The sequence below is a fragment of the Dendrobates tinctorius genome, unplaced genomic scaffold (assembly GCF_039654945.1).
Source record: "Dendrobates tinctorius isolate UK_male_01 unplaced genomic scaffold, ASM3965494v1 ptg000055l, whole genome shotgun sequence".
Lineage (NCBI taxonomy): Eukaryota > Metazoa > Chordata > Amphibia > Anura > Dendrobatidae > Dendrobates > Dendrobates tinctorius.
The window spans coordinates 1565347-1578489 of NW_027361723.1; the positions used below are offsets into that span (position 1 = coordinate 1565347).

At 43.3% G+C, this 13143-nt stretch overlaps 1 protein-coding gene across 1 annotated transcript in view; it reads left to right on the forward strand.

The window, feature by feature from the left end:
• Positions 1–13143, forward strand: part of LOC141091695 (uncharacterized) — a 151289-nt gene that overhangs the window by 6394 nt on the left and 131752 nt on the right. Inside the window, 7 exon segments of the mRNA XM_073577388.1 lie at positions 4042–4278; positions 4280–4421; positions 4629–4726; positions 4812–4878; positions 4982–5070; positions 5588–5696; positions 7066–8169. Coding sequence (XP_073433489.1) covers positions 4042–4278; positions 4280–4421; positions 4629–4726; positions 4812–4878; positions 4982–5070; positions 5588–5696; positions 7066–8169 — 1846 coding nt within the window.

Consider the following 13143-nt stretch of genomic DNA (forward strand, 5'->3'; position numbering starts at 1 on the left):
GAGATTAGGTTAAAACCCGGGGCTAAATTGCCAGAGGCGAGGATGTTTAGTATTTCTGGTCCGGAGAGACAAGCTCTTAAAGACTACATCGCGGAGAGTTTAAGTAAAGCGCACATCCGGCCTTCATCCTCACCTGTAGCAGCGGGGTTTTTCTTCATTAAGAAAAAAGATGGGGGGTTACGCCCGTGTCTGGATTTCCAGGAGTTAAACCAGATTACGGTCCGATGCCTCTGATCCCTGATTTGTTCAACCAGGTGGCTGGTGCGAAGTGGTTTTCCAAACTTGACCTCAGGGGGGCATATAACCTCATAAGGGTCCGTCAGGGGGATGAGTGGAAGATGGCGTTTAATACCCCTGTGGGTCATTTTGAAAGCCTGGTTATGCCATTTGGGTTGACAACCGCACCTGCTGTTTTCCAACATTTCATAAATTCGCTCATGTGCTGGGGAAATTTGTGAATGTGTACCTGGATGATATCCTCATTTATTCGAGCGACCGGGACACTCATTTAGAGCATGTCAGGCAGGTGTTACAGCTGCTCCGTGAGAATAAGCTCTATGCTAAGCTTGAAAAATGCGTATTTTTTGTTCAGGAGTTGCCTTTTTTGGGATATATTGTGTCCGCCGCAGGGTATAAAATGGACGCCGCGAAGGTGCGAGCGGTGCTGCGATGGGAACGGCCTGATAATCTAAAAGCGCTCCAGCGGTTCCTTGGGTTTGCCAACTATTATAGGAAGTTTATTAAGAATTTCTCTACTATAGCCAAACCGCTCACGGACATGACGAAAAAAGGTACCAATCTCGCTATCTGGTCTGAGGTTGCGGTGCGTGCATTTGAGCTTCTGAAAAACCGTTTTGCTTCAGCCCCCATTCTGGTGCAACCGGACGTATCTAAACCTTTTACGGTGGAGGTCGATGCGTCTGAGGTGGGAGTGGGGGCAGTACTGTCACAGGGCTCGTCCTTGAGCAATATGCGTCCATGCGCCTACTTCTCCAAGAAGCTGTCGCCTGCCGAACGGAATTACGACATCGGCAACAGGGAGTTGTTGGCCATCAAATTGGCTTTTGAGGAATGGTGACACTTCTTGGAGGGGGCGGCCCACCAGGTCACAGTCATCACCGACCATAAAAACCTGCTCTATCTGGAGTCGGCCAAGCGTCTGTCTCCCAGGCAGGCTCGCTGGGCATTGTTTTTTACACGTTTTAACTTTCTGGTGACTTACCGTCCTGGGGCTAAAACACCAAGGCGGATGCCTTGTCCAGGTGTTTTCCGGGGGGAGAACCTCGAGAGGATCCGATACCCATCCTCCAGGAAGGTGTAGTGGTTTCGGCTCTCACGACTGAGGTAGAGGCGGAGATTGCCGAGGCCCAGGAGGAGGTACCGCCAGGACTTCCCGCTAATAAGTCGTTCGTACCCCTTCATCTTCGTCTTAAAGTGTTGGGGGAACACCACGACTCTGTCCTGGCCGGTCATCCAGGGGTTAGGGGAATCTTGGAACTGGTATCGCGCCGCTTCTGGTGGCCAAAAATCCGTCAGAACGTGGTCTCATACGTGACAGAGTGCATCACGTGCGCCAGGGCCAAGTCGCCCAGAACCCGTCCTGCTGGCACTCTACAGCCTCTGGGGATACCTACTAGGCCATGGACAGAAATCTCCATGGACTTTATCACGGACTTGCCTGCCTCGGCGGGGAACACGGTCATCCTGGTGGTGGTTGATCGATTTTCGAAGATGGCGCATTTTGTGTCATTGCCTTCCTTGCCCAACGCGAAGACGTTGGCTCAGGTCTTTGTGCAGGAGGTGGTCAGACTGCACGGAGTTCCGTCGGACATAGTGTCTGATAGGGGTACCCAGTTTGTGGCAAAGTTTTGGAAAGCTTTTTGCTCACGATTGGGGATCAAGTTGTCTCATTCGTCGGTGTTTCATCCACAGTCAAATGGTCAAACTGAGCGCATGAACCAAAATCTGGAGCAGTATTTGCGATGTTTTGTGTCTGACAACCAAGAGGAGTGGTCGACGTTCCTTCCCTTGGCCGAGTTCGCATTAAATAATCACCGCCAAGAATCATCGGGAGAGTCTCCGTTCTTTTGTGTTTATGGGCACCATCCTCAATTTTGTACCTTGCGTCAGGGGGGCTCTGGGGGCGTCCCAGAGGAGGACCGGTTAGGAGTTCAACTATCATCGGTCTGGAGGAGTGTGAAACAGCGATTGCTGAGCATGAGTGCAAGGTACAAACGAGTGGCTGACGCTAGACGCGTGCCAGGTCCGGACCTGTGTGTGGGTGATTGGGTGTGGTTAGCTACTAAAAACATAAAACTCAAAATTCCATCATTGAAATTGGGTCCAAGGTTTATTGGCCCTTTTAAGATTGCTGCCATCATTAACCCGGTTGCTTATCGGTTGGAACTCCCTGCAGTATACAAGATACACAACGTGTTTCACAGGTCTTTATTGAAAAAGGTGGTAGGCTCTGTGGACACGACGCCGATGCCACCTCCAGTCATGGTGGATGGCGATTTAGAGTTTGAAGTCTCCAAGGTGGTGGACTCTCGAGTACTGCGCCGTACTCTTCAGTATTTGGTACACTGGTGGGGGTATGGTCCGGAGGAGAGGTCTTGGGTACCAGCCACGGACATACATGCGGATCGGCTGGTCAGTTCCTTTCACCGCCGTCATCCGGACAAGCCGGGTCCTATGAGTCTTGAGGGCCCTGGGGTCCCTCGTAGAAGACTGGGTACTGTCATGTCAGACGCTATTCACACCACAGCGTCCGGCAGGCAGCGGTAGTTCCATCTCCGTCCACTATAGCCTCAGTGGCGCCGGATTGATTTTACTCAGGTTATCTGGGGTTAATCTAGCTGGAAATCATGTGGGATGTTTGGTCACGCCCACGGTCTTTAAATAGTCGTGCTGGCCTGTGGGCGTCGCCGATTATAGCTTGTGTTTTATGCCAAGTGGTTCCGGTCTGGAGAGGAGGTGTTGGAGAGAGAAATTCATATCTGGTGTCGTATGATCCGTTGTTACCTTTTCGCCTTCCTATATTTGTGCTTTGTTTTGCCCTGTTCACATTACGGTATTGTCCTGTGTGTATGCGGCGCGGTTTAAGTTCTCCCTGTCTGTCATTACTGTGTGGGCTTTGGTGGTTTGATGACTCACTGGGTGGAGGGTTCAGCTTAGGGCTGAGCAGGAGATAAGGAAAGGTTGGAGGCTCAGGCATTTGCACCATTAGCAAAAACCCTGGGTTGAGGGTCAGACAGGGTTTTCCCTAGTTTGAGGGTCTCCGCAGGGGCCCTGGGTATTTCAGCCTCTTTTGACCTAAGCCCCGCGTAACACATGATTTATTAGTTACAAACCCATGCTGACTCTGGTTAATCACTTCATTCTTATCCAGGTACTGACATACATGTCGTTTAATAATTTGTTCAAAGATCTTTCTTGGTATAGAAGTCAGACTCACCGGCCTATAGTTCTATGGGTCCACCTTCTTCCCCTTTTTAGTTTACGCCTCTGGTATGACATCAGCATTGCACCCCCGGCGGGAGCTTCATGACCGAGCAGCTGCATGCAGCCGTACACTAAGCACACTCCGGAGCCACTGGTGAAGACTACAATATCCTGAGAGTGGCTATGGTCCTTGTGCACAACAGGCTGCACAGATACCAATGTTAGATAATGTGCTACAGGAAGAAATGCAATATGCATTGGTGCCAGCCATTCTGATGACAGGATTTTGCTAGTTTGAATGTCTGTTGGCTCGTGCCCCTGCCTGAAATATAGTGCACAGAACTTCATACAAACTCGAGAGTGGCAAGGTCAATGTGAACTCAGCCTTCACTAGAACATGAGGGCGTCCTCTGCGTCTGCAAGAATAAAGGTTTCTACACCACCATAGAGCAGAATTCCTTACTGTAAGAGGATTGAGACTACAGAGTTTTCTACCAGAGGAACTAGTGATGGTGAATTTATTTGAAGGATTCAGTTACTAGATTACAGAAGTGTATTGTGTAGATAATGATATTATCAGCGTCTCTCCACAAACAGGATTACACACTAGTGAAGAAGACGACAGGTGACTGTGTGACTCCCAGCAGCCATGAGTCAGGAGGGTGGAGCAGGAGGCGGAGCCCCATCACAGAGCCTCCCCCGCACTCGCGGATACATGAGAGGAGCAAGAAGAAGATTCTAGAATTCACCAACAAGATGATTGAGCTGCTGACCGGAGAGGTGACTGCTGGGACATTATACAGGGCCGGCACTGGAGGATTCTGGGTAATGACGCTATCCTTGTATGTGTCAGGTTCCTGTAAGGTGTCAGGACGTCACCGTCTACTTCTCCATGGAGGAGTGGGAGTATCTAGAAGGGCACAAGGATCTGTACGAGGACGTCATGATGGAAGACGACTTTTGTCCTTCATCACAAGGTGAGAGGAGACAATACTTGATCCCGAGAACAAGCGTCTGCAGATCTGATTGGAGAAGCGGAATCTCTGTATGTAATGGCAGCTGCAGGCCAGGTATCACAATGGGGTGACTGTGTTAGTGTAATGTTAGTGAGAAGAAGTGTCTGATGTATACATACGCTGATCTCCAGCTGGACATGGATCACTCTGTGGTTGTGTTTCCCACAGATGGATCCAGAAGAAGAAATCCACCAGAGAGATGTCCTCGTCCTCTGAATCCCCAGGACCATCCAGACGAAAACCACAACGTCCTGAAGAATCATCAGGTAGATGACGCTGAGCTCTCACCGAAATACGACCATAAAGAGATTCATCCACAGTTCATGTTATGTTATTGTCTTCTCTGCTTAGGGTGAAGATCTGATGGATATTAAGGTTGAGGTCATAGATGAAGAGGAGACAGCGGCCAATCAGCCGTGTAAGAAGGGGAGACCACCACTGGTTGTAAAAGAATGTCATCTAGATACTATTCTCATCATCTGATCATCACATGCAAACAGTCTCTTCTGTGTGTCCTACAGATGAAAGAATCCCACCAGACAGCTGTCCCCATCCTCAGTATACCCCGGACCATCCAGAGGAAAATCACAACATCCCGGAGAATCTTCAGGTAGATGGCACTGATGTCTGTATCAAATCTATAGAGGGACGTGTGGAAATTTTTGGTTGAGCTGTCACAGATGTCATAAATTTCTGGTGGCATCTTAATGTCACATACAGATCTTCTCAGCTGGTCTTGCTTGTGCCTTTGTAAGGGGTTAAATTATTTCCGCTCGCCCAACTTGTGCTCATCGACCCCAACATGGTGCACACACCCCAGAAAGGGTATTTACAAAAAAATATGGTGACATTCAGTGAGCAACCAGAAATGAAAAGGAAAAAGTGTCACCCCAGGACCTTAAGTTAAAGGTGACGCTTTGTCTTCTAGAAGTGACCGCCCCTTAGTTCTGGACCCGACAACCAATGGTCCAGTACACAGACAACCTGTGATACAAATTCCCGGCCAGTTTCGATCTTTTGTTGTTTCCAGTTCCGTACATTCGTGGACCACGTTTATTACACTTAAGTTGAATATTTTCCCACCAGTGTCTGCCATCTTGTACTGACGTGTCACATATGGTTTTCAGATGGAAGATCTGACTGTTGTTAAAGTGGAGGTTGAAGAAGGAGAGATGATGAGCGATCCTCCTGGTATCAGTGAAGTCAAAGAGGAAGTCCCTGTAGATGTTACTGCAGGTATGCAATAATGAATTTAGAACATGGCCCTTAGAGCATTTACACCTACAGGTGTGGAGTGGGCTCAGGAGTTAGCTCTGATCTCTGCAGTTTAACCATTTAGGTACCGCTGTCAATCACAGACAGTAGCATCTGAGTGAGGCAGTTGCCAGTGTGCACAATTGATCGTGAGGTGTCAATGAGTTACCATGAAAGCTGGGGGCCTGCTGAAGGCACCGATGGCCGCCATCTTGGTACTCCTGTAAAAGCACGTAGCCCATCATTTTAAACTTTATCTTACAACATATCAGAACTGCAGAATATAGAGCAGGCGATAAAAGGATAGAAGGTTCAATTCCGTTGAGGAGGCTGAAAATTAAATGTACTTTTTTTTTTCTTAATTAAAAAATATAGATAAAAGTTCAAAATATCACCTTTTCCCAGTTTGAAAATAAAGAAATAAATGTAAAAAAAAGAGTAAAGATATCAGGTATCATTGCTTCTGTAGAGGTCGTTTGTCATATGGGTTAATTACTTTTATAAAGAAACACTTTAAAGAGAAAAATAATCGAAACTTGAGAATTTCTGTTATTTGGTCACTGCAGCACAAAAATGATCAAAGTGCTGTATGGTGCCGATAGAAACGTCTGCTTACCACGGAAAAAAACAAGCCCTCACCCAGCTCCACCGACAGAAAGATAAAACAGTTACAGCTCTTAGAAAATAGTCGTAAACCATTTTTTTTAACCACTAAAATATACAAAAACGATACAATTTTTGGTATCGTCGTTGTAATCGTACTGATTGGGAGAGTTATGTTTCCAGGGACTTTTCACCACAAAATGAACACCATAAAAAAAGAAAAAACAAAATGTAAATTCTTCTTCACCATTTCATTTCAATAGACACACTAAAATTTGTTCTGCAAAAATACGTCTTCCAACAGCGATGATGATAGAAAGGTAAAAAATGTACATTTCTAGGAAGAAGAGGAGGGAAAAAACTAAAGTGCAAAAATGAAAAATCACTCAGGAGGGAAGTGGTTAAGGAGAAGTTCACATGCGTTTAGTAGATGCGAGTCCCACTAGTGGGATTCACATCTGTCTGGAGAACGGAGCGCCATTGTGCACAGTTGGCAGTGGAAAGGTGGTTGTAATCTCCATACAAATAAATGGAGAGAGCCGCGCGTGGAAGGGTATTCCGACCACCTCTCTACTGACAGCAGCAAGTCGTCAGGGCTTGTTTAGAGAACCAGAGGAAAAAAAACTTTTTTTTTTTTTCTCTAATTGAGTAATAGTAATTGAATAAAATCCACCCATATGTGGGATTGTTATCTATTTCTCTACTTTGTGGTTTAAAACAAATCTAAACCTATCTTTAATCATTACAGAAAATCCAAGTAAGAACCCTGAGAAAAAGGTAATGTTATCGCTAAACTGTAAAGTAGAAGATGAAGGAGAAAACCTCATTACCCTGAATGTACATCCAGAACTTGGCAGCACAAATCCATCATATAATCCATCTGATTATGAAGAATCCTCTCCTGAACTCTCACAGATTACAAGTACAGATCAGAAAGAGAGTGAAATGTTTCAATGTGGTGTATGTGGAAAAGAGTTTACAAAAAGCTTAGGTCTTTTTACACACAGAAGAATTCACACAGGGAAGAAGTTATATTCCTGTTCAGAATGTGGCAAATGTTTTACCCAGAAGTCAAAACTTGATCAATGTGAAAGAAGTCACACGGGAGAGAAGCTGCATTCATGTCTAGAATGTGGGAAAAGTTTTATATATAAATCACATCTAGATAGACATGAAAGTAGTCACATAGGGGAGAAGCCGTACTCGTGCTCAGAATGTGGGAAATCCTTTACAAAAAAATCAAATCTTGTTAAACATCAGAAAATTCACACAGGAGAGAAGCCATTTTCATGCTCTGAATGTGGGAAACGTTTTATAGATAAAACACATCTTGCTGCACATGAAAGAAGTCACACAGGAGAGAAGCCGTATTCTTGTTCAGAATGTGGGAAATGCTTCACAAAAAAATCAAATCTTCTTAACCATCAGCGAATGCACGCAGGAGAGAAACCGTATACGTGTTTACTCTGTGGGAAATTCTTTACAGATAAATCAAGTCTTGTCACCCATGAAAGAATTCACACAGGAGAGAAGCTATTTTCCTGTTTAGAATGTGGGAAATGTTTTACAGGTAAATCAAGTCTTGTTATACATGAGAGAATTCACTCTGGAGAAAAGCCGTTTTCATGTTCAGTGTGTGGAAAAGGCTTTACAAACAAATCTGATCTTGGCAAACATGGAAGAATTCACACAGGGGAGAAGCCGTATTCGTGTTCACAATGTGGAAAGAGCTTTACAAATAAATCAAGTCTTATTACACATGACAGGATTCATACAGGAGAGAAACCGTATCCATGTTCACTATGTGGGAAATGTTTTACAACAAAATCAAGTCAAGTTAAACATGAAAGAAGTCACACAGAAGAGAAGCCTCTTTCATAATCTATACGCCGAAAACATTTTTCAAGGAACTTTTGAAATTCATTGGGGATAAACCATATTATTGTCTGTGATGTCAAATTCTATAAGAGCAAAGAAAAAAAAGATTTTTAACATATCAAGGTATTTACAGGTATTAATCAGGCAATAAGAATGTGTTTCTATTTTTGGGTGGAATTTGCTTGATTCTGGTAAATGCCAAAATTATAGTTAACCTGAAATCAACTGTAAATTGGATCCATGAAATGTATTATGGATATAGTGAAAAAAAGTCGAGCCTTCAGTGTAGCTGAACTATTTCCATGAGCCTTGTTTCTTATAAGTGTACTTATAAATTCACCCAGATAGCAGGAGAATCCACAGTGAAAAAGCACGAACACTTTATGTAGCCTGTTTTTTTTTTATACATAGGTGGATAAATCAATATTTGATCTCTGTTCACATTGAAGATATTTGTAATAATGAAAAATGACATAGGGAAAAAGTATTGAACACGCTTATTGAAATTTTATCAACACTTCTTACAAAAGCCTTTGTTGGTGATGACAGCTTCAAGACGTATGGAGAAACTAGTTGCAGGCATTGCTCAGGTGTGATTTTGGCCCATTCTTCCACACAAACACTCTTCACATCCTGAAGCTCCCGTAGGCTCCTTCTATGAACTGTGAGCTTTAGTTCCTTCCATAAATTTGCTGTTGGGTTCAGGTCCGGTGATCAGCTCAGCCATTCTAGCAGCCTTATTTTCTTTCTCTGAAACCAGTTGACAGTTTCCTTGGCTGTGTGTATGGGATCGTATTCTTGCTGAAATGTCCTCACTCATTTCATCTTCATTGTCTTCGTAAATGGCAGTAGATTTTTATCAAGAATGTCTCAGTATATTTCTCCATACATCCTTTCTTCAGTAATATTAAAGTTTGCCAATGCCGTATGCTGAAAAACAGCCCCACACCATGATGTTCCCACCTCCAAACTTCTCTGTTGGTATGGTGTTTCTGGGGTGATGTGCAGCACTTATTGGCCTGCGTACAGACCATGGAGGCTGATTGTATTACTTATAGTTTTCTTTGAAACAATTGTGCCTGCTAATTCCAGGTCTTTTTGTAGCTCTCCACAGGGGGTCCTTTGCTTTTGGTCAACTCTTCTGATAATTCTTTTCTCTCCTGTCTGAAATCTTGCAAGGAGCACCTTGTCTTGGCTGGTTTATGGTAAAATGATGTCCTTTCTGGATTATGACCCCAACATTGCTCACTGGAGCTTTCAGTAGTTTAGAAATTTTTCAGTAACCAATGTCATCAGGATGTTTTGCAACAATAAGGTTGCAAAGGTCTTGAGACAGCTCACTGGTGTTACCCATCATAAGATGTATCTTGTGTGGCAGCTTGGTAATGAGACACATTTTTATAGGCTGTCAGTTGAACCAGCAGATATTATTTGTCACTAAGTGGCAGGACTGCTTTCTAATTACTGATAGATTTTCATCGCTTTTGCATCTTTTTCTTAAGGTGTTCAATACTTTTTCCCTGTGTCATTTCTTGTTATTACACATAATTTAAGGACATCTACGGTGTGATTTCTTTGCCTGTGTAGATTGTGGTTGTTACCGACATCTGGTGAGAAATTCATGTCAACAGCACTTTTGGAAATATATTTACTTAGCAAATTGGCGATGTGTTCGATACATTTTTCACCTGCTGTACGTGACAAAATTAGGGGTAGGTCCAAAGCATGAAAAATCTGTAAATCCTTTTAAATATTTTTTTTTCTTTATGTTGAGTTGACAGTGAGGTGAACTCTCTCCGATTGTTCGTCCATCTTACAATTCTAGACCCATGAGTTTTCCTTTAATAAATTATTGCAAAGTTAATTCATTAGGGAAAAGCTCCTGTATGTTAAATTTGGGCTCCGACAGACGTCTAAAAGTTGTATCAGTTAGCTGTAGACCTTAACCCCTTCATGACATGCACCGTACATGTACAGGGCATGTCATGTCTCCCCCTTTGATGTGGGCTCGGGCGGTGACATGTGAACGGAAAAGCCGTGGGTGGAATCACAATCCACCCGCAGCTGTTAAACACTGCTGTCAAACTGTCAAAATCTCACCCATCGGTGACCTCGTTACGTGATCTTGGGTCACCGATGGGTCAGCATGACAACCAGAGGTCTCTTGCAGATCTCTATGGTTGTCACTGCCGGATTGCTATGAGCGCCGCCTGGTGGTTAGCGCTCATAGCAAGTCAGCAATTCTACTACATACAGGCGAACTGATCATCGCCTGTATGTAGCAGAGCCAATCGGGTTATCGCAGCTTCTAGTCTCCCATGAAGACTTGAAGCATGCCAAAAGTAAAAAAAAAGTTTTTAAAAATATTAAAAAAAATAAAAGTTCAAATCACCCCCCCTTTCGCCCCATTGACAATAAAACAATAATAAAAAAAATCAAATCTACACATATTTGTTATCGCCACGTTCATAGTCTCCCGATCTATCAATAAATAGAAGGATTAACCCGATCGCTGAACGGTGTAGCGAGGGAAAAATTAAAAATGGCAGAATTACATTTTTTTGATGTCTCTTCAACATTGCATTCAAATGCAGTAACGGGCGATCAAAAGAACATATCTGCACCAAAATGGTGTCAATAAAAATGTCAGCTCGGCACGCAAAACATAAGCCCTCACCCGACCTGAGATCACGAAAAATGGAGACGCTGCGGATATCGGAAAATGACGCAATTTTTTTTATTTTTACAAAATTTTGAATTTTTTTTCACCACTTAAATAAAAAAGAACCTGGACATGTTTGATGTCTATGAGCTCGTAAAGACCTGGAGAATCATAATGGCAGCGCAGTTTTAGCATTTGGTGAAAATGGTAAAAACGAAAAATAAAAAGAAACAATTCCGGAATTGCATTTTTTTTGCAATTTCACCGCACTTGGAATTTTTTACCCCATTTTTTTTACTACACGATATGGTAAAACCAATGGTATTGAACAGAAGTACAACTCATCCCGCAAAAAACAAGCCCTCACACAGCCATATTGACGGAAAAATAAAAATGTTATGGCTCTGGGAAGGAGGGGAGCGAAAAACAGAAACACAAAAACGAAAAAGGGCTCCATCATGAAGGGGTTAAAAAAAGACATCCTGTTTAATGGTTACATTTTTTTTTTTTTACTAGATCCTGTGTGATTGGAAAAGTGTAGTCCACTACGCTATTCTATACTTTTTTTTGCTACTGTGTAACAGCCAGGTGGAAGAAAAACAGCCATGTTTTGTGATCTCCATCCGGCGATAGATCCCTATGGACATGTGAGTTTTCATTGGGAGTTCTACACGCTAATCGAAGGACAAGCAACGCTGTATCAATACAGATTTTGTGGGTTTTTTTTTTATTAATTTCAGAACATTTTATACTTTGTTGTTCAACTGAAGATCAAATATTGATATGTTCAGATATCTTATTAAATAAAAAAAAATGTCCTTTGGTGCGATGTTTCTACATGACTGTAGCCTTAGACGCTGCCGGCTACGTAAGACCACAGTCACACATGGTGGAAACACCACGGATCTTATGAGTGCAGAAAATCTGCATTCAGTTTTCTCGATGCGTTTTTCCTTGTAGACTTCTATGGGGATACTGAAAAATCCAGGTAAAACATGTCGTTGCTTTCTTAACAGCAGAATCCCAGCGTTTAGGCACAAAGATAACTCACTGCGTGATATCCACAGCAAGACACATAGAAAAGGCGAAACTCACAAAAAACGCAGTCGTCAGAGCAGATTGCCAGTGCGTATTTTGGCCTCCTTGTGTATTTTGCCGTGTGGAAGATTATTAATATACGTAATGAATTTAATGTTCTACTTTATGCATGAAAAGATGCTGTAGTTACCCTTAGCAGGGCATGATTCTTACTGAACCCACCATTCCTTTCCTGACACAGCCAATCATGATCTCCCGTCATCCAGCAAAGAGTGTTTTCTGTAATGTTGTGATGCCTGGGTTATTAATTTTTTTTCTTTTTTTTAATCACTTTTTATTGTTGGTTTTTGTCAAGTTGCCTTGACGAGTTTATTGGCCTGTGTCTGTTGTTGTTGCTCATTGGTAGTTGGCATTAAGCATTAGACCTTAAGTAGAATTCACATACAATACAGACTTGGTCCAAACGTGCTGTTTTCATTGCTGTCCACATTGCTCTATTGATCCAATAAGGTCTGTTTCCCTGAACTGATTAAGGAGAACAGCTTGCCGGGTTATATGCAGAGTCAGCCAGGTGAACTAATCAAAGCCTGCAGAGCTAGGATTTAACGCTGGCATTGCTACATACCCTCCCCCTCTGCCCAAAGCTGAGGGCTGGGCACCATCAGCCAACCTCCCAGTGCCTACCCCTATAGGCCACTTTACCAAAACTGATTTTGTGAGGGCGCATGGCCAGTTCCGTATTGCCTCCTCTAGTCTGACTCCCGGTGGGCCTCAGGAATTCTACAGAGCTTTAACTCAAGTGAGAAGCTTATGTTTGACACGAGTGTGACCTGGTAACTCCCAAGACCCTGCCCCTATTTTTGGGTACCAATTTCCAGCCGTATTGTATTTGGGAAGGTGACAAATTTCCTGCTACTCTGACATCTGAAATGTTGACTTTTAACTGGACTAACAAACAAGGGGTTTTTGAGCAGGATCCCTATTTATTTTAGGGTTTTGGCTTGCTGCCATAATATATGGGAAAGTGTTTCCTCTTTCCTGGTCGGTGCACTTTATAGTTTACCTTTCCCACCTTTTCTATCATCTTATATGGCCCCTACCACTTGGTGAGGAACTTGTTCTCCCCTGTGGGCAATAATACAAGTACCAGATCCCCAGACTTAAATTGTCTCACTGAAGCTGACCAGTTATACCCCTGCATTTTTCCTCTAGGGCCCCGAGGTGGTGCTTTTTTACTTGTCTCTTCAC